Below are 18,096 nucleotides of genomic sequence, written 5' to 3'. Positions count from 1 at the left end.
ACCATTGAAACGCAACAGTGCCGTGGTAAAACGCTCGCGGCAACTTCGCGGAAGCCCGTATCGTTCCAATTAAACAACTCGCGGCATAATTACAGGCGATCCATGAATTACCATCGGTACCAAAGCTCAGCTGACCGCAACCAGCGAATACTTTACCGTTTTATTAACTCGGCTGGTAGGCGCGTCAGTAAACTCGCCCCTAGCTCTCGCCTACCCCCCGAAAAATGCACATCTTAAAATATCGATAACGGCCCGACCTAATTGCTTAATGATCCGCTGCAGGGCGGAATCTGCGCCTTTGCTATCATCCCCGTGAAAATCCCAGCGTTTCCCGGGGCCGTCCGGCCACGCTTCGTTTAACACCCCGCGGGTAAACCGCGGCGGGAATAATAGCGAAACACCAGCGCATATTACAACGACGCACGTCCAACGAAATAATCGAGCAGTCATTAAAACGATATTTCATTATCATAATGCGAAATTGCAGCAGAATATCCCTTTGCAAACAATAACGTTTGCGACTTCGGGGGGGGGGGGGGCAAATGAGAGGGTCGAGGTAAAACGATACACTTGGGGGATAGTAAAATACTCCCAGCGTTTGAAAGACGGTGTTACATGTACAAATTGATTAATTAGATAATTATTACAGCGATTCTTCCCGGTACCTAACAAAACTTTGCGAGGTATCATTCACCACGTATGAAAGGGTTGAACTTTTCGGCTCGTAAAAGAGGGGTGCTTGTGAAAATTGGTCGAAGCTCGCTATTCGACGATAAACAGTGATCGAGTACGAGGTACCTCATTCATAAACTCCACACTCTGATTGCAGCCTTGCGCGAAGCCGAGCGATTTCCGGGCCGAGCAGTGCGCGGCATTCGACGACGTACCTTATAGCGGTCAACTACTGAAGTGGTATCCTCATTACGATATAACCAGACCTTGCGCTTTAATCTGCCGCGGCGAGCAATCACTGGAGGACACCGGGAACAGGTTCAGGGAGGAAAGCACCGCGGAGAAGACGCTTCCACAGGACGCCACCGAGGCCTTGCAGCTCGACAGCGACGAGACCATCGTCGTCCAGCTTGCGGACAAGGTCGAGGACGGCACCAAGTGCTACACCGATGGCACCGAGGTCTGCGTCGGCGGGGAATGTATGGTGAGTACATAACAACGTCTTTTACAATCTAATCTTATTTGTGATAGTTCTTGATTGCGCGCGTAAAAACCTTCGTTCGAGTTTCCCTGGGTTGGAAATACTTCTACGGATTATTGCGTAACATGTAACTGCATAGCGCTGGATTTTCCATTTATGTTGCATCGTTCACCAAATACTCTCATCTCATGTCCCGCCTTATCTCTATAATATTCTTCGCAATAATCTCTCTTACCATGGGCCTAATTCTCTTTCCACTCGACACCAAAGTCTCCTTTCCATACCGACACACTTGACATCTAAATTTGAATCATCCTTTGCTTATATTTCGGCTCATTACTATAATTCCCTCCCGCCTGATATTCGAGGTTTAAATTCGTTTCCTGGTTTTAAATGTAAAGCTCGGCGATATATATATGGTTACATGACGCGTCACAATAACTTTCTAGTTTCTTAATGTTAGTTAGTTTTTAGTCATTTACTTAGTTATTTAATTATGGTTAGGCTTCTAACAGTATTGTACTGCAGCCTCGCCATTTACTTCGCTGGTCTTTATGTATTATTTTCTTCTCTGGATGTGTCAAGTAATAAAGACGAATAATAATAATAATATTAATAATGTATCCCCCGCTTCCTTCAAAATTCAATGTCCCAATGGACGTACGAAAGTAAGAGACGATATCTGACTTGTTTGTTCGCCCGGAGAAATCGGCGGTTAAGGATTCGGCACGGTTAAAAATCCAATTCGTTGAGTGAACCGTACGTCACTCGATTCGAAGGAAGTTGGCGCCAACGGGCCCGGAAACGTTCATCCCCCCCCCCCCCCGGGGGAGCGTAATTTTTGCGCCGCATCAGTATCGCTTCCGACGCGCCATATTTTGCTCTCCGCGCGGAAGTTGGCGAGTTTCGGCCTGCCGAAACCCCCGCCCCATCCAATCTTGTGTTTTACGCGGGCACGCGGCCGGGGCGCGATTTCCGGTCGCCGTTTAATCGGGCATAGTGCAGCGCGACGTTAAACTGTCGGCGGAAATTCAATTACCGAAGTTAATCGAGGGACACGCAGAAAAAGCTTTCGTTCGTTTCTCGTTGGAAAAAAAAAGGACACTCGCCAATTTGAAATCCCTCGAGTTTAAAATCGCTGCAGCGTCAAAGGCGCCTCGGAACACCGGCGTTCTCGATAACCCCACCGTACACTGAATTTTCATATCGATCCCTTTCCTCTCTCTCATTCGTCTCCCTATTAAAGCACGACGCAATTTACTTTGACCGAGTGAAACTTCGTTCCGCATTAATTGAAGCGCGCAGTAATCTTCAGATTGATTAACAATAATGGACAACCTCGATGGGCGCGCTTATTATACTAGATTAAATTTTGTTACCAGCGAATTACCCGCCGGTGCGCGGCATAATTTCGTAACGTGACGGGACACGCGCGGGTATAAGCGAAAATGACACCATTTGTCCCGAACCGGAATTGCACAAACAATGATATCGAAGACTTTTTAAGCCCGGCGCGTTTATCATGCGGAAATCCCCCCTTGTCCGTTTCGGGCGTGGAGCGATCGATATCGGGGGCGGGTTGAAAATATTTTTCGCGGCAGGTTTTACGGCGAGAACGTTGCTTCAAACTTTCGATATTGTTTATGGTATCGGCGAATTAGCCAGCACTTTATTAATGCCCTGTAAAGATAAATATAAAATTGGAACAGCGCTTGTTTACTCGCAAATGTTTATTGTAAATGTTGAATAATACGGCTGTCGTTCTTAATGAAAAGATCTCGTGCAAATATATGGATCAATAAAAACCACGGTTGGATATATCAGCCAATCGGCCATGGAACTTCCATTCAACGAAGCTTTTATATAATGTATATTTTAATGAGCTGTCGCTTAGCTTACCGAACATTTCAACAACGATTGTATTCAATATATTTGCTCCGGAGCCTGCGGCTGCTCTCAACAGTGATACAGGCTGATCACTGATCAGACGCGTAAAGCGATCGTTGGTGTGTCAGTCATGCGTGCTTTTTGATACAACTGCGCCAACTAGTGGGGCAATTTCGACGCGTTAATTTTTTAAATATACCACGCAGCCGCGACAGGATCCGTAAAACAAACACTGGCTCTCCCGTCGAAATATTGGTCGGGGAGAAATATTTTCATCGTCTCGCTGCACGTGCACTCAGTCAAATTTAAAAATTTCCATTTGCAAGTTTTATCGCCGCGTTAATATACTGGACTTCATTTTCTTGTGAATCATGGGTGTCTGTAAAATGCTCTGCAGTGTGAAATCGTACATTTTTCAAAGCTCTTTCTGGTAACGCAGCAGCAAAAAGAACAGAAGATTGGAATATATTTATGAAACGAGTACAGCATACAAATTACCATCGTAATGTAAAACTACCTGCGTAGAACCCGGCCCACATATTTTCCCGTCTAATGCAGTGAAATTTTTCCACGAGCAAATTGCATTTCTCGTTAGATATACGTTTCCAATTACGAACTTTCGATCCGCCAAAAGAAGCATCATCTTCATCCCATCCACCTGTTCGTTTATTCGCCCGACCAACCCGCGAGTATCCTACCTATATCTGCCCGGAGGAATTCTAAGTACTAGTCGAACGCGAAGTACTGAATTTAAAGCGGAGATGAGACTTCGAAATATGCGCTCCTAACTCGCCTGCGAGGATCACGGCCGAAATAGTGGGTTAAGAATTAAGTCGCAATTGCTGCACTCCTTGTCGAAACTTGCGGGGGAAGAAAGTTCCGTCGGGAACTCGAGGCCCCAGGATTTACTAGGGTGGAGCACACAGTGCTGGCCTCCGCTCCGGCCCTCTCCAGTCTCTCTTGTCTGGCTCGTCCAAACTTATTTATAACTTTTGGTTTCCGCGACGATTGCGCGCGACCGCGTTTTTCCTCCGCCAAAGGGGAGAATGCGAGCTAACGAGGCGTCGCACGCTCGTCCCCCGCCAATATTTACCGTTGGGTGCGTCGAGACGCCCGCACTTCTCGTCCATTAAGTTAATTCGATCTTACTTTACACCGCGGTTACCGACTTTGTGTACCGAGAAACGGGGGAACTTGGCGAAGGAAGGGCTACTCCGTCGATTAGCTCCGTCAAAGAGTCGCGACCTGGGGCGAGTTGACGTTCTAAATTGAAAATGTATCTGCGCCCAGGGACGCGTGTTTAAGTTATCCCCCAGGGATCGATCAGGAGGTTGTTATGCACCTGTCGTAAGCGTGGCTCGCTCTAGATTCATCCACAGATTCGTATGCCTCAGATAAGATATTCTTCTGTTCCTCGTTTCCGCCATTTCACTTGGATTACTATCTACTATGTGTACAGGAACGGATTCGAAGATTCGACGCCCCTAGGCTGACGTGCGTCTGCCGCCTTTTCCGCGACATATCATCAAATATTTCAATTTAAAAGAGTCAAGACAATTTCAAAATTAATATACGGCGACTCACATATGAGTTAATACCGCTAATTCCCTACGTGAAAAAATGTGAATTGGTTTTAAAGCTGTCTAAACCCTCTGTGTTTAAAGCTTTCCCTAATTACTTTCGCTGAAAATTTGCCGATCCCCAAAATTTGTCGCCCTAGGTTGCAACTACTTCGCCTACACCCAAATTCGTCCCTGTATGTGTACAAAGCGCGATCCGCTGTATCCGAGAATTATTCTACTTGTCACTGGTTCACGTGCGAACCTCTAATCCTGATTATTTTTTGGCAACGAGGGACTGTCCTGAAAGGGAAGAGCCGAATGTCGGTAGGGAGGGATATTGAAGAGAAATAGCGAGAGAGGGTAGACAAGCACGGGCGATTCACAGAGTCCGAGAGGTGCGTGAAGAAATAATTAACGGGATTTCATAGAGAGGACAATGGCAGGGAAGTTGGAAGGACAATATCTAATCAGCGGGACGAGTCCGCGTAATTAAGCACTAACCGAGCTCTCACTAACCAGCAAATGCAAAATGGTTTTGCATTATTAAAGCAACGGCGAGTTCCTCCTTTCGCGTTGGACACGCTCCATAAGTGCACGAGGCTTTTGTGCTATCACGACTCGTTAGAGTCTGCCTCCCTCTTCCCTGAGTATGAGATTCCATCAATTGTTTCGTGTTGCATCGTCTCCACCCGTCTCCGCGGGTGGCTTGTAACGCGAATTGCAATCTGCTTTGTCCACTGATGGGAAACATAAAAATCGTCATGCAGGTCGCAGACTTTTGATTACTTACGGCACCATAAGCTGGATGGTCGACTCTCGCACGAAATATTTATTCAAATCCGCTCGAGAAACGTCTGAAATTACAGTATCCGTACCCGGTCCATGATCATTCTATAAATCTCTTTTGTCCAAGAGTATCCTGGGAAAGATCGAAGAGAGTACCTCCTCATCCTCTCAGCCCCCTTTCAGTCACCCTTCGAGAGTAATACAAAGCTCATAATATCCGTCTACGTTCTCTCTGAAGGAGAGCTCGGTACGGGCAGAAAGTACGCAGGAAAATTAGAGATGTACGAGGTTCGACGGCTGCACGATAAATTCCATCGAGTTCCAGTGAAAACGGCCAGAATAAGGCGGACAAAGTGATCGCGGAGCAATCCCCTCTCGCAGTCCGGTAAATCCCATCCCGCCGGTGAGCTATGTTAAAAGGCAGAAACGAGTGTAGAGAAAAGAAACCCTGGGAAAGGCTCGAGAGGCGAAAGGGCGGGCAAGGGGTGTATTGAATTTAATGGGCCAACTCTGGCCGGGTGGTAAGGGCTGCGGAAGGTGTACCGACCTGCCGAATGGAGCCCTGAAAGCCAGCTTGAATAATTGAACGCCTGTCAAATTTACGTAACGAAATAGCAGGTAGACGGAAAGTCACGGAAATCGCCGATTTACCTTCGACTGAGATTTTATCTAACGGTAGGGGGTTTAACAACGAGGCATTGATACTTACAAATTCATCTCTATTTTTTCGTTTAATTCGAAACAAGAAATAAGAACCTATTTAGAAGTTCTGAGTATGAAACTGCGCTAAGATCAAAGTCAGTATTCAAATAGTCCACTTAGTTTCGGGACAATCGTAGAAGAACCCGCAGTGTAAAATTAAGGAGGTCCGATACCTCACTCTACAATGATACCAATCTTAGATAAAAAAAAATTATGTAGACAAAAATGTTATTTACGTGTCTATTCCTAATAAAATTATTACTACATATTTTGTTTTTGAATTCAGTTAAACAAAAAGTATGTTTCATGCAGCTAGAAACACAATATTTTTATTAAAAGTAGCGTAAAATATGTGAGTGAAATGCGGCAACGTCGTTTTGCGTCCATCTTTTTTTCTCTTTTGTAGTATAGTAAATTCTAACCCAAATTTGAATTTTGCGTTCAATACACGTTCAGAGTGGTACGATAGACGTTCAATACACGTTCAAAGTGATACTATAGACGTTCAATATACGTTCGGAGTGGTACTGGCGCCATAGGCGCATTGAACGTCTATCGTACCACTTTGAACGTGTATTGAACGCAAAACTCAAATTTGGGTTAGAACTCTCTTTACTATACTATTCTTTTTCCATCTCACTCTTGCGGCGTCGTATTACTCGTTCGTACCGGTTCGCAAAAAATTACAAAATACATACATGTTTACAGTTTGGTAGTGTTTTCACCAATTTGTACTGTACGCTTTGTACAAGTTTACATAGTATACATCACTACCAAGGGTACAGCGTTGCCACGTTTCAAACAGTTCCTTCAGGCAGTTAAAAAAATACGAGATTACTCAATTATCTAATAAACCGGTACGGTTCATGTGCGATTTTCTTTTTCAGAATTTCACAGGAATATTTAAGCTTTTCATTGCAACATTTTTTAGAACTTTCTCGTCATTTTTAAGGACTTTGCGTAACATTTTATAGAAATTTTATCGTTTCGCCCATAAGAGTCTGTGTATAAGAGTGCAACTTTGATTTCAATTTTTTTCGAAAACCGTGTGGGCAATCGACTTGAAATTTTGACACAGTGCGGACTACACTTCGAACGTTAGATTAAAACACTTCTCAAAGATTTCTTATCATTTTTGTTCCGATATCGAACGTCCTCAAACGCGTCCACATTGTCGACTAGTGATACGCGGCTGACCATATACAGAGCGTTACTACTTACCCGACTTACCTTCTTGCGTTTTTAAAATCTGCATTCGGTAAATACGTTCTACCCAGTTTCGCGAGTACCTACTATATGGCTAATATCGATATTCTTCGTTTCTATTTTTAAATCACTCTGTATCGAATCCTATCATGATTTCCTCACGGGCATCTCGTTCCTCGTTAACCAATCCACATCTGAAACACGCAGCCGTGTCTCTTCATTCGTTAGTAAGCGGTCCATTCGTCTTAGGGCGGTATTTACTGCATGTAAATGGTATTATTTGCACGCGCGGAGCGGGGACAGCGAGAGGAATCGCGAGTACGGTGAATCGTCGCCGTTAAGTTCCGCGATATTTCATTTTGCACGCCCGACCGAACTGGTTCTGGCCGTTTCTCTTCGCTTGTTTACCTAGAGAAATAACCGGTTGCTTTGATGGTCCTATCCTTCAATTACGACCCGCTTCGCTGCAGGTTTCCACTTCTCGGGGCAAAGTAAACCTAATCCTGAGCGCCCGTATTGTGTGTCTCTTCCGTCTCTGTTTGCGGGCGCTCGCGCACACTCTCTTGTGCGCTGTGGACACAGGGCACACGTGTACGCCCAGCCGGCCCCTCTCACATTTGTCCAGGATCTAAAAATCGAGCCGTCCTCGAAAGCGGATTCTCCAACCGGCGAATCTCTATGAATTCTTTAAGTGCACCAAAAATGGATTCTCCCGAGACAGGAAACGATTCCCCGATTTGCCAACTTTCCGAGCGCCTGGAAAACAGGATACTATTTAAAATGATATCCGCGTATCTAGAATTAGAGGCGTAGCTCCAAAGCCCCTTCAGTTTCCAGCTGTATTCGTTCAGCCGCGAATTACTGCGGAATTCTAACAGCTGGTTTTAACCACAGTACTTTCAAATTCGTCCCCCGAATTGCCTCGAAACAGCGAATCACGGGGATTTGTTTTTCCCCGCGGAAAACGAGGTTAAAAAGTCAAGCTGTGAAAAAAAGGGGAAGAGGCGCAGGATGGGTTGTTTCAACGCGTTGCTAAATTCGTGTATTCCAGATTTAAACTCCATTCGAGCTACCAGCGCTGCACTCGAAACGCTGTCGCCTACACGAGTACAATTGGCGCACGTGTGCACCAGTGCATGGCTAGAGAGAGAGAGAGACGAATAGAAAGGTCGCGGATCCGACTTCGTGTAAAATTAAATCGGAATCCGTCCGCTCGATATCGCGCTCCTCATTCGATCGCGCGACTCCTCCCTCACGGCTTTTCTCTTTCACCGCGGGAATTATTCTGCCGTTCAATGGAACCGTTAAATCGTACCTCGCACAGGTGAGTAAACTCCGACTTTAAACCCCTTTCGCCCGTTTCACCCCCCCCCTCCCCCTCCCATCCTTCGGCTTCCCCCGCGTTTTTTCGCCTCTTCCTTTTTCCCCGTCGAGGGGCATGATTCACTGAAGTTACTTTGCCGCGCGTGAATTCCGCGGACGCCGCGTTTCCAACTGTCGAAGAATTCCCCGCGATGTGTAAACGTAGTTTCTAAATGCCGGCAAGAAGGTGAACGTGTTCGCGATGTAAAGGGCCGGTGTGTTTTTTACCTAAGGGAGACAGGGGATTGGCAGAATATTTCGAAAAATTCCCCGGTCGGGGATGGAGATTGAATATTACAGGGCGCCGAAATTCGCTGAGTACGTATGCCGTTTTACCGATGTGAAGGTTGAAGAACGTAGGTACGAAAGGGAGATCCATAGGAATTGCCATTTCAGCGGCGAGATGAAATTTAGAGGGGCGCAGAAGCTGGAATCAACTGACGGCTCCTTAATTGGCAACGTTTAATATAAGAGGAAGAAGAAGGAAGAATTCGTTCGTATTAATCCCGTGGCATTTTGCAGAATGATTTCACAAGCGACGGCGGATGGTAAAGATTTATTCAAATCGACGTCGCCGGGCAGAATCTTGGATTATCCTCCTACGACAGTCGATCGTTCCAGGGATCTCGTTAGGCTCGTGTCTCTCCCTTTTTAACACCCTGCTTCTCGTCCCATCGGTGTCCTCCCTTGCCTCGCCCACCCCATCCGGCTAGCACCTTTGCCACCAGTTTCGTTCACTCTTCTCGCCCGGATAAGGGATGAATAATGTACTCCCCGACCTCGGAGCAAACCTCCATGCAGCCTGAATGACAAATCAGTTTGCCGTCCGAGCCAGGTCACGAATCGACGTCAGTCCTCCGCTTCGCCTTTTTCCTTCGCGGCGCCGAAGATGCTCCTGAATTTGTACAGAACCGCGTCGAGCTGTAGCACCCCGCATCCAGATTCTGCGCCAATCACGGGTCCACTGCATCCTTTCTTCTCCCTCCTCCGTCTCATCGATTAATCTTTAACCCTTTCACCCGTTCCTGCTCCAACTTACAGACTGCTGCTGTTGCCGCTACAGTCTAAGCACCACTCACAAGGAGAGGACCGAAAAATATGAAATACGTGTTTCTTTATTTTTCCCCGTTTTCATACTTGAGGGGTGAAAACTGCGTTCAAATGGACTTTTTGAAAATCTGGTGAGTCAGTCATATTTCGCATTCAAAGACACAAAATTCGTCCATTGACACTGTTCCCCTATCTCTAATAGTTCTCGAGATACTCCACAAAAATGATTTTCCAACCCTAACTTTGAACGCAGTTTTCACCCCCCAAATATGAAAACGGGGAAAAATAAAAAAACACGTATTTCTTATTTTTCGGCCCTCTATAACATATCCAAAAATCAAAATGATCGGAGGCGGACACCTAAAATACTCTCCTTGTCAGACCCTGGCAAATCAAAGATTCGGAAAAGAGTGTGAATTTTCCAGTCCTACATTCTCCCAAGCTTGTTTGTCCTTTGGAGGGAAAATAAAGAGCTCGGGGGAACGGGAGGCACTTCTATAGGTGAATTTTTCTTTGCTAATTCCCCAGGGCGTGAGTAATAGCCGAAAGAGTGATTTGTAAGGCGGACGGAGGGTTAGGTCTGGCGGTGGATGATTTTATTAATCGAGGTCTGGTGGAATTTCTGTTTCAGAAGGTGGGCTGCGACTTACGTGTCGGTAGCAACAGGAACACAGATGCGTGTGGCGTGTGCGGTGGAAACGGATCGAGCTGCCAATCGCGGTACTCGTGGAGTTTGGAATCGATATCCGCTTGCTCGAAATCATGCGGCGGAGGTTAGTAGTGGTTACCAAAGTTCATTTACTTGAGGCTCGCTTAGTTCTCGGCAGATAGCCGTGCGAGTGAGCGAGCGCGTTTGGTCCATTTACATTGGCACTGGGAGCAATGAATTCTAATGAACTTTGAGCCCTGCGAATCGTTAAACACTCCCAGGACCCTGTGCCCAAATTAATAACGACTACTTAGTCGGCCCCCACCTATCGGGGGTGTTGCGCTTTGAGCCGAGATTGCTTCGCCCTCCCCGCCATTCCCGTGAAACTTCCCTTTCTAGCTTTCATTGTTTTACGGGGAAAATAGCGGAAAGTAAAGGCAGAAGACTGAAGAGACTGATTAAACTTCTACGTGGGGTGCTTCGGAACTGCAGCACGCGAACCGTAATGAAACTCATAATAGCACTATTGACACTATCCAACACCTCGGCTCTCCATTTCCTTTGCAAAATCCGGACACGTTCGTGCTCGCGATTGTCCAAGCGTCGGCAAAGATGTGTATTATCGTTAGCATAATGCAGCTGAAGGGGAGATTGGATCGGGGGCAGAAAGTATTGATACGTACCACTGAAAGTGAACCAAACATCGAGTACAAAGCCCGCAGAATCCCCGATAGATCCTGAAAGGCTCCACGATTCTTGTCACGAAGGGAGCATTCCCCTTTTACCACCAGGCTTCAAGCTGGCGATGGCGGTGTGCAAGACCATCGGCCCGGACGAGAACGTGGTGGACGACAGCTACTGCGACCTGGACACCAGGCCCGTGAAGACCCGGATGCCGTGCAACACGCACCCCTGCACTGCAAAGTGAGTACCTTCTGACAAAACGGAACTTCGCAGAGTCTGCGGCGTGCATACCACCCGCGTCAAAGGGGGTTAAACTATCCGCGCTCGCGCCTCAGATTTCCGCGTTCAACTCCAAAGGGCGAGCGCACACGTACTCAAATAAGGGTACGCGTGCAGGGGGTGTGCCCTTTGACAGATTAATCACGGCTTCTTACACGCATCGTGGCTCGCGATAAAAGAAACCGATCCCCTTTCTTCCGCTTGAAAAGCTGCACCCCATGGAAGATCAGATCGGTCCTCCCCTATATTCGATTCTCTAAACTAGTTGGAGAAGCAATTGAAGTATCGCTGCTGATGGTAGTAGCTGTCTGGCCGAACTTCAGTGGCTATTGTAAGAAGTGATTAGGGTAGATCTCTCGAGTAGACACAGATACGAATTAGTCTGTCAGAAGTGACCGGATACTACAAATTCGCCTCGCGATAAAACCGAAGTGTATTTTGCCTGGATGTTTTCCCATCGCGGGAATCGGGGAATCCCACTTTCGGGATTAACGCCGGCCAATCTTCCTTCCGCCAATTTCCTCTTTCTCTCTCGCGCGCGCGCGCGGCCACCGCGAACGAAGCAGCCCAGTCCCCTTGATTATTGGTAGGCAAGGTGCAGCTTACACGCCGCAGTTGCATGCGTGTGCGTGCGCGGGACGGCGTAGAAACGGATACCGTGGCCGTTGGTGCAGACTTGAACGCGACGCACGGGCTCGTGGAACGATGGGCTTTCAAGCGGACCGAACGGCCATTAGCGCGGTGGTGGAACGGCGCAGGGAGGGAAAGAGCAAAAGCCCGGCAGGTCTCTTTCTGAAAGAGACCTGGAAAAACAAGCCCCGGTCCTTTCTACAGAGAGACACAGACCCGCCTGTGGAAAGCGCGGATCGCAAGCGCTCCGCCCGCCGTGGATCGCTCGCTACTCGGGAATCACTGAGGACCTGGAACGATCGTTTGATCGTTTTATCATCGCGAAGCTGAACGCTTTTTCGGGCGTTTCGCGAGTCCATCCATTATTAAGCGTGGAAGGTTTCCAAGCGCGGGGGTGGGTTTGTTTAAATTCATTGATACACGGTAGCTACGTGTAACGTTGGCTAGCACGTGTCGCGCGGTGGGGCTTGAAATAAATACTTCAGTGGAGTAATAGTACTAACGTATTGGAGTTGAAGAGATAGGATACTTAGCGATCGAACGATACAGTGTTAAGTTACATTGCAATTTCTTGTTCGCGAGCTAGTTCCATTGTTACTGTAACAAATCCTACAAAGCCCATGGACAGCAGCCGGAAAAACGTCCACCAGAGTACGACGCCCTCTTTCCTTCACCTTACAGCTGTGTCCCTCGCTTTATGTGGCGCATTTTTCATTTTTTATCGCTACGTCGAATCGCGTGCCGTCGAAAGAGAAACGAGAGCTGCGGGAGGAGCAGAGGAGCGCTAGCTGACTTCCAGACAAACAATTCGTCCAGCGATATGACTATTTTTTTCCGGAGGCGATGGATTACGGGCGATGCGAAGCTTGCTTCTTCTCCGTGCTGCTCCTCTTCCCTGCGATCAAAATCGCCGCAAGAAAAGCCCGCGAAGCGATGTGCTGGCCATAAAGTACCGGCCACGGAGAAGGATCGGCCGGCTAAAACACCGCTGGGATCTCCTTGCGCTCGTTGAAAAAGTTGTTTAACGGAATTCCTCGACTTTTACGCTCGCTGGAAGGCGAATTCACGGTCGCGCGGCGGCTCCACGCGACGATACCTGTATCGCACTGCTCGAGATTACGACCCGTGCAAGACAAGACGGTTTATTTCCAGCGTCCACGTAATGTGCTTTTGTCCCTGCCTCGCTACTCGCGTGACAGAGCATTCGGAGGCCATTTATGGCTGACGGGAGAAGACCGCGACTCTGGAGACTCAAAAAGCTGTCAAACTCTGCGAGCATGCGCTCGATACCTGATACTCTATTCTCTTCCACTTCAATTCATAGCGAGGCAGTCTCGCAAGAGGTGTCCAGTTTTACAGTGGGATTAAGATCGAGTGGTCTCGCAGATCCACTGAATCTTCTCTGAGCTTTAATAACCGAACCCTCACGATCGACGACGCTTTCTCACTAATTACCAATTTGTTTAGCAGTCCCAGTTCCCGCGATGCCCGAAGAAAAACGTGCGCTCCTTGATTCGTAACGCGAAGAAGCAGGGGTAACTGCCCCGGTAAGGCGCGACGATCGAAGCCAGTAACAAAAGAAGGAGAGCGAACGTCCCGAGGATATTTTTTCGAAGAAACAATCTTAGATCCCGGAACGATACAGCCTGTTCTTTGTGCGGATAAAGGAAAGGAGTGGCGAGGGGTCGGGGGATAAAAAGCGACGGTTTAAAGCTTGCCTCCCGGTGAGAATCGTTCGCTGGACGTGCAGACGCTACGTCGGCGACGAAGCTCCGGCAAAAAGCTCGGCGCGGACCATTCTTGCCGGATATACGGCCGTGATGGAAACGTGGCACGTCGTTGGAACGTGCTGAGCCGTGTCTGTACACGGGAGATGTCCCTTTGTGATCGAAATTATGGTTCGATGTTCACCAAAGGCTCGTGTCCCCCCGACGAGTTCCTTTTCGTTTATCGTCACCGGTTTACTTCTCCTACTTTGCAACCGGACGATTCTCTTGGCAGATCTATACTGCGCTGAATGAATGTAAACTTAAGTAGCCTGCAGCAAGGAACACTCTGGCGGATCGGCATTTCAGAGGTTTAGTAGATAGTGGTTCACGAAGATATGTTCTGATCTGATGAAGTTGAATAAAAAGAACCCAACTGATACTTCGTCCCTTATCACCAAAATTTAACAAGAGGAACCTTATTCAACCAACAATGGGCAACTCTACTTGCTCCACAATTTATTTGCCTTAGGTCTGGTTCGTTTTATCTCGAGCGATACACCTGGCAAGCAAAGCGTTCGCGGGGGTGGTTCGCGAAAATTCAGTGAAATACGCGTCCAGCGTTCTCCCAGGGCAGGTCTTTAGCGTTATTATATGCACTGGGTGCCGCGAAAACTTGGCGACTTCGATGACGCACGTAGCCAGGAACTCGCAGGGTTAACGGTGCCTCCAACCAGAATTTCGAGTGGCTCGGGTTACTCAAACCTCTCAACTTGCAGCGAGAAGGGGCGTCACGCGACTAACTCGCATTTTCCTCCACGACTTGCTAGACTTTGTGAGGATGCACGCCGAAAACGGGGCTTCCCCCGAAATACTGGCAAATACTGGCTGGAGTAATTAATTGGTTGAGAGATCCATGGGTCGGTACAGAATGCACGGGGTGAAGCATCGACTTGAAAGTGGCTCGTGCTTGTCAGCGATCAATCGCGAGCGTTATGACTCCCTGTACTTTCTGTGTATTTAATTTCCGACACAACTACTCAGTTACTAACTCAGATGCTAACTCTAGCATCTTAAAAAAAAGTCTTAATTTAGACATTTCCTCTGCGTTTAGTGCAGGATCCTCGAGGTGCCCGTCCGTAATCAAAGCGAAATATGAATAAGCGTGATTTCAATTCTTCCGTAGAATAAGATTAATCGACCGCAATTGTCGTAATTGGACCATGAATAATTTACCACCCGGCATGCTTCGTTAATTGCGAATGTTTGGGTTGCAACGCGGAAGGGCCGTGAAAATCGATGAGCCTTGGTCGCGTAAAAATGTAGACGTCGCGGTAGGTGATTGCAACGTTAACGGGAACGGCCGTTAATAAATCACCGATGGAGTGGGCCTCGTCAACGGCAAATTGGCGCTAATTGCCGCGGCCGAGGATTTAGTTTAATTTGGTTGAGGGCAGGCCAGGCAAGTGGTCGACGTTTCAGCCGTCCCCCAAGAGGAACGGGATTCCTAAACCGCCGGCCTACCCGCAGCTGTGTATTAACCCGCTAAATACTTCAGTGGCTATTATTCCATGTCGCGCCATGGATACGACACACCCACCAATTAAATTCTATTATGCGCCCCTCGGGCGGATTTGACGGGCAATCTTGCGATCCCACTCGCGGGATCGGTCTGTGAAAATCGCGTGGGTTACGTGAAAAAGGCCGATTACACGCGTGATAGTTGATTGCGCTATATAATGAGCGAGTGTAATACACGGACGGTAATCGTGTTATTCCTGTAATTGACGATAAGCGAAAATCGCCCATGGAACATGATCGAGATGCTTATTACGATAGTATCAGGTCTATAAAAGCGTTTGAAAGTGACGCGAAGCTCTTCTTCGATACATTTTCATTCGAGTAATTTCCACTGGTTGGCCAATGACTTACAATTGCGGAGTTTGCAGCTAAAGGGGTGCAGCTCCATCTTTACCAGCTTCGAGTAAATTAGAAAAAGCTATTTATAAAACTACTGCTTTGACTTAACATTAAAAATATAACTCTAATTGAAAAATATATATTTTCACAGAGTAAGTAGTAGTTCCTGAGTTGATGAGTTTTTATTTCTGTTCCTAGCAAATTTTTCAAATCTAGAACTGCCCGAAACAAAAGTATTGCACAAAATAGTAATGGATGGTAGATAAGGTTCAAAATTTGCTATAAATCTAGAATTTGTTTACGTATTTAACACGTCTTGACTCGAAAACTGTAAAAAAAAATGGAGTTGCACCCCTTTTGCGGCAAGGTCCTCGATTCTTACGATGGTCCGCCTTGCCACGAATGTTTATTTTTCAAGCAGCAGCGATCTATTTCAATTATCGTGCCGGGACAAATGAGCGTCGAAAGGGGAAGCATTACAGGCAGAGAAGGAAAGAGGAACAAAACATGGCTGCATGGAATAGGGCAGCATTCATTGGGCATCCGTTTCCCTGGCATTACGTCCGCTTTTATGCCATGGACAACATCTAGGGAGAATAATTGTCGGGCTAGCTGCGCGTACCGTCACACCCGTACACGTGTCGTACGTGGTAGAACAACGCAAAAGTTTCGAGCCACCACTGACGACAGGATCGATGGACTCGTCTAGCGACTCCCGGGACACTTTCACCTGGCGAGCACGCGATGCGCTGGAAATTGAAAAAGTCCACGCCGATTAATGTCAGTTCGATTGCTCCCAAGACTTTTTTCCATCTTCTCCCGGGCACCGTTCCTGCGACCGAGTTAAATCGCGGCTAATGTACTTAAACGGCGAGAACTAATTGATAGGAGCCGAACCGAAGATTCCAAGAGCTGAACGGTCCACGGTGTTTGCTCGTAGCCAGGAATACCGATACCTGAACGATCTGATCACTGGCGAGGGATAATCCACTCTCTTAGAACCCTACTTTCGACCAGCAAACTTTATTCGCAGAAATTACACAGGTGGCACTGTACCTCAGCCAGGGAAAGGAGTTCTTTGCCGATCATAAGAGCCGCCAGCAATTAGTTCCGCGTTGTAAAAAATCGGACCTTTGATCGGCGCGCTTTCATGTCGAATTTGTGTTCGCGCTTTTTCACCGGCGATGAATCTCCTGGATCCAATCGCGACATCAAAGGTGATTCCTGGCGGTACGAGGCTCCGGTCGAATGGAAACCGTTCCACGATTTTAATTCCCGGCCCGAAACGATTTTCGAAATCCCATGGTAATCTCGTACTTCGGATTTCCAAGGCGAACGGGCTCGGGAATATTAAAAATCGGCACCGCCCCGACGATCCCTATGAGACGGTCCCCACCCTTTTATCCTGCTCGATGGAAATATTCATTTCTCCATAAAAAGGCATGCAAATATTAGGATTACCAAGGGCATACATGAATTTTAAACGGCCCCGCCGACCTCTCGGTGCTTCGGCTTCCCACAGGGACGCTAAGGTAATCACTTTTTATCGGAACGCGCGATTCTATCGCCGAAGAATCTGCGACGACCACACGCGACAACGTAGGTGTCGAATCACTCGCCGAAATTTCATTTCCTACCGAATCTCGTACCCCGCGCGACGAAAGCTGCATAGATTCTGCAGACACCGGGAGGGCTCGGCCGTTCTCGTTTAATAAACACCTCCCGTACGCGGAGATATTGCGTAAGACCATGGCTGTCTGCCACGAGGCGGAAACACTTCTGCCGCGGCACGTTCCGAATCGATTCTTTTTACCTTTCCAGATGGGCAGCGGGGGAGTGGAGTATGTGCAGCGCTAGCTGCGGGGGCGGAACCAGGACCAGGGCTATTTTCTGCACAGAGGAGAACGGCAATGAGACTACAAAGGTAAATAAAGGCTGGAACGGAGATAATTTAAATACGCGAAATCCCTTTATATTAAATTCCGGGATTTCTACTCGAATTCCGTCCCGGTTCCCTTCCGTGAAAAACAAGCTACACACGCGAGAGCGTATCCCCACCGGCGGCGGCCGGGAAAAAAGGAAACTCCCCGCGCGAATTACGTACGTTTCTATTTTATTATATCGCGGAGGGAGGATTCGATTCAGTTTCTCAAAGGATCGCGCTCGGGCTTTTACTCGTCACGCCTGTAGGATTTACTGTCACGGACGCAGTCGAAATGCGATCCCGATCCGCGGTAACGATATAATGTAATCGAAACTCTCCCTGTCCCCGTCGTTTTTTTTTTTTTATCGCTGGGGGAATTTCGTTGCCGTCGCGGCGTCGAACTTTTAAGATCCATAATCCAGACGTTCCCTAATACAGATCCGTGCGAATCCAGCTGGTTACTCGCGAGCGTAAATAGGTTAATAATTCCCTTCATCTTTCGAAGCTTTACCGCGACGCTCCCGTCGCCGCGGCTCTGGAAACGTCGTACAGGCACACGTCCATCCATCCATCCATTCGGCGGCTACGACAGCCTC

The 18,096-nt window shown here is 47.6% G+C and overlaps 1 protein-coding gene across 3 annotated transcripts in view; it reads left to right on the top strand.

Annotated features, from left to right (window-relative positions):
* Window positions 1-18,096, top strand: part of Nolo (ADAMTS-like no long nerve cord) — a 176,191-nt gene that overhangs the window by 137,936 nt on the left and 20,159 nt on the right. For all 3 annotated transcript variants that reach the window (XM_076812419.1, XM_076812420.1, XM_076812418.1), the window contains exons 5-8: window positions 830-1,156; window positions 10,340-10,481; window positions 11,149-11,281; window positions 17,398-17,500. In XM_076812419.1, coding sequence (XP_076668534.1) covers window positions 830-1,156; window positions 10,340-10,481; window positions 11,149-11,281; window positions 17,398-17,500 — 705 coding nt within the window. The remainder of the gene's footprint in view (window positions 1-829; window positions 1,157-10,339; window positions 10,482-11,148; window positions 11,282-17,397; window positions 17,501-18,096) is intronic.

Source organism: Andrena cerasifolii, chromosome 5 (genome assembly GCF_050908995.1).
Source record: "Andrena cerasifolii isolate SP2316 chromosome 5, iyAndCera1_principal, whole genome shotgun sequence".
Classification (NCBI taxonomy): domain Eukaryota; kingdom Metazoa; phylum Arthropoda; class Insecta; order Hymenoptera; family Andrenidae; genus Andrena; species Andrena cerasifolii.
The sequence above is the reverse complement of the archived record's forward strand: the minus strand, read 5'-3'. Positions and strand labels throughout refer to the sequence as shown.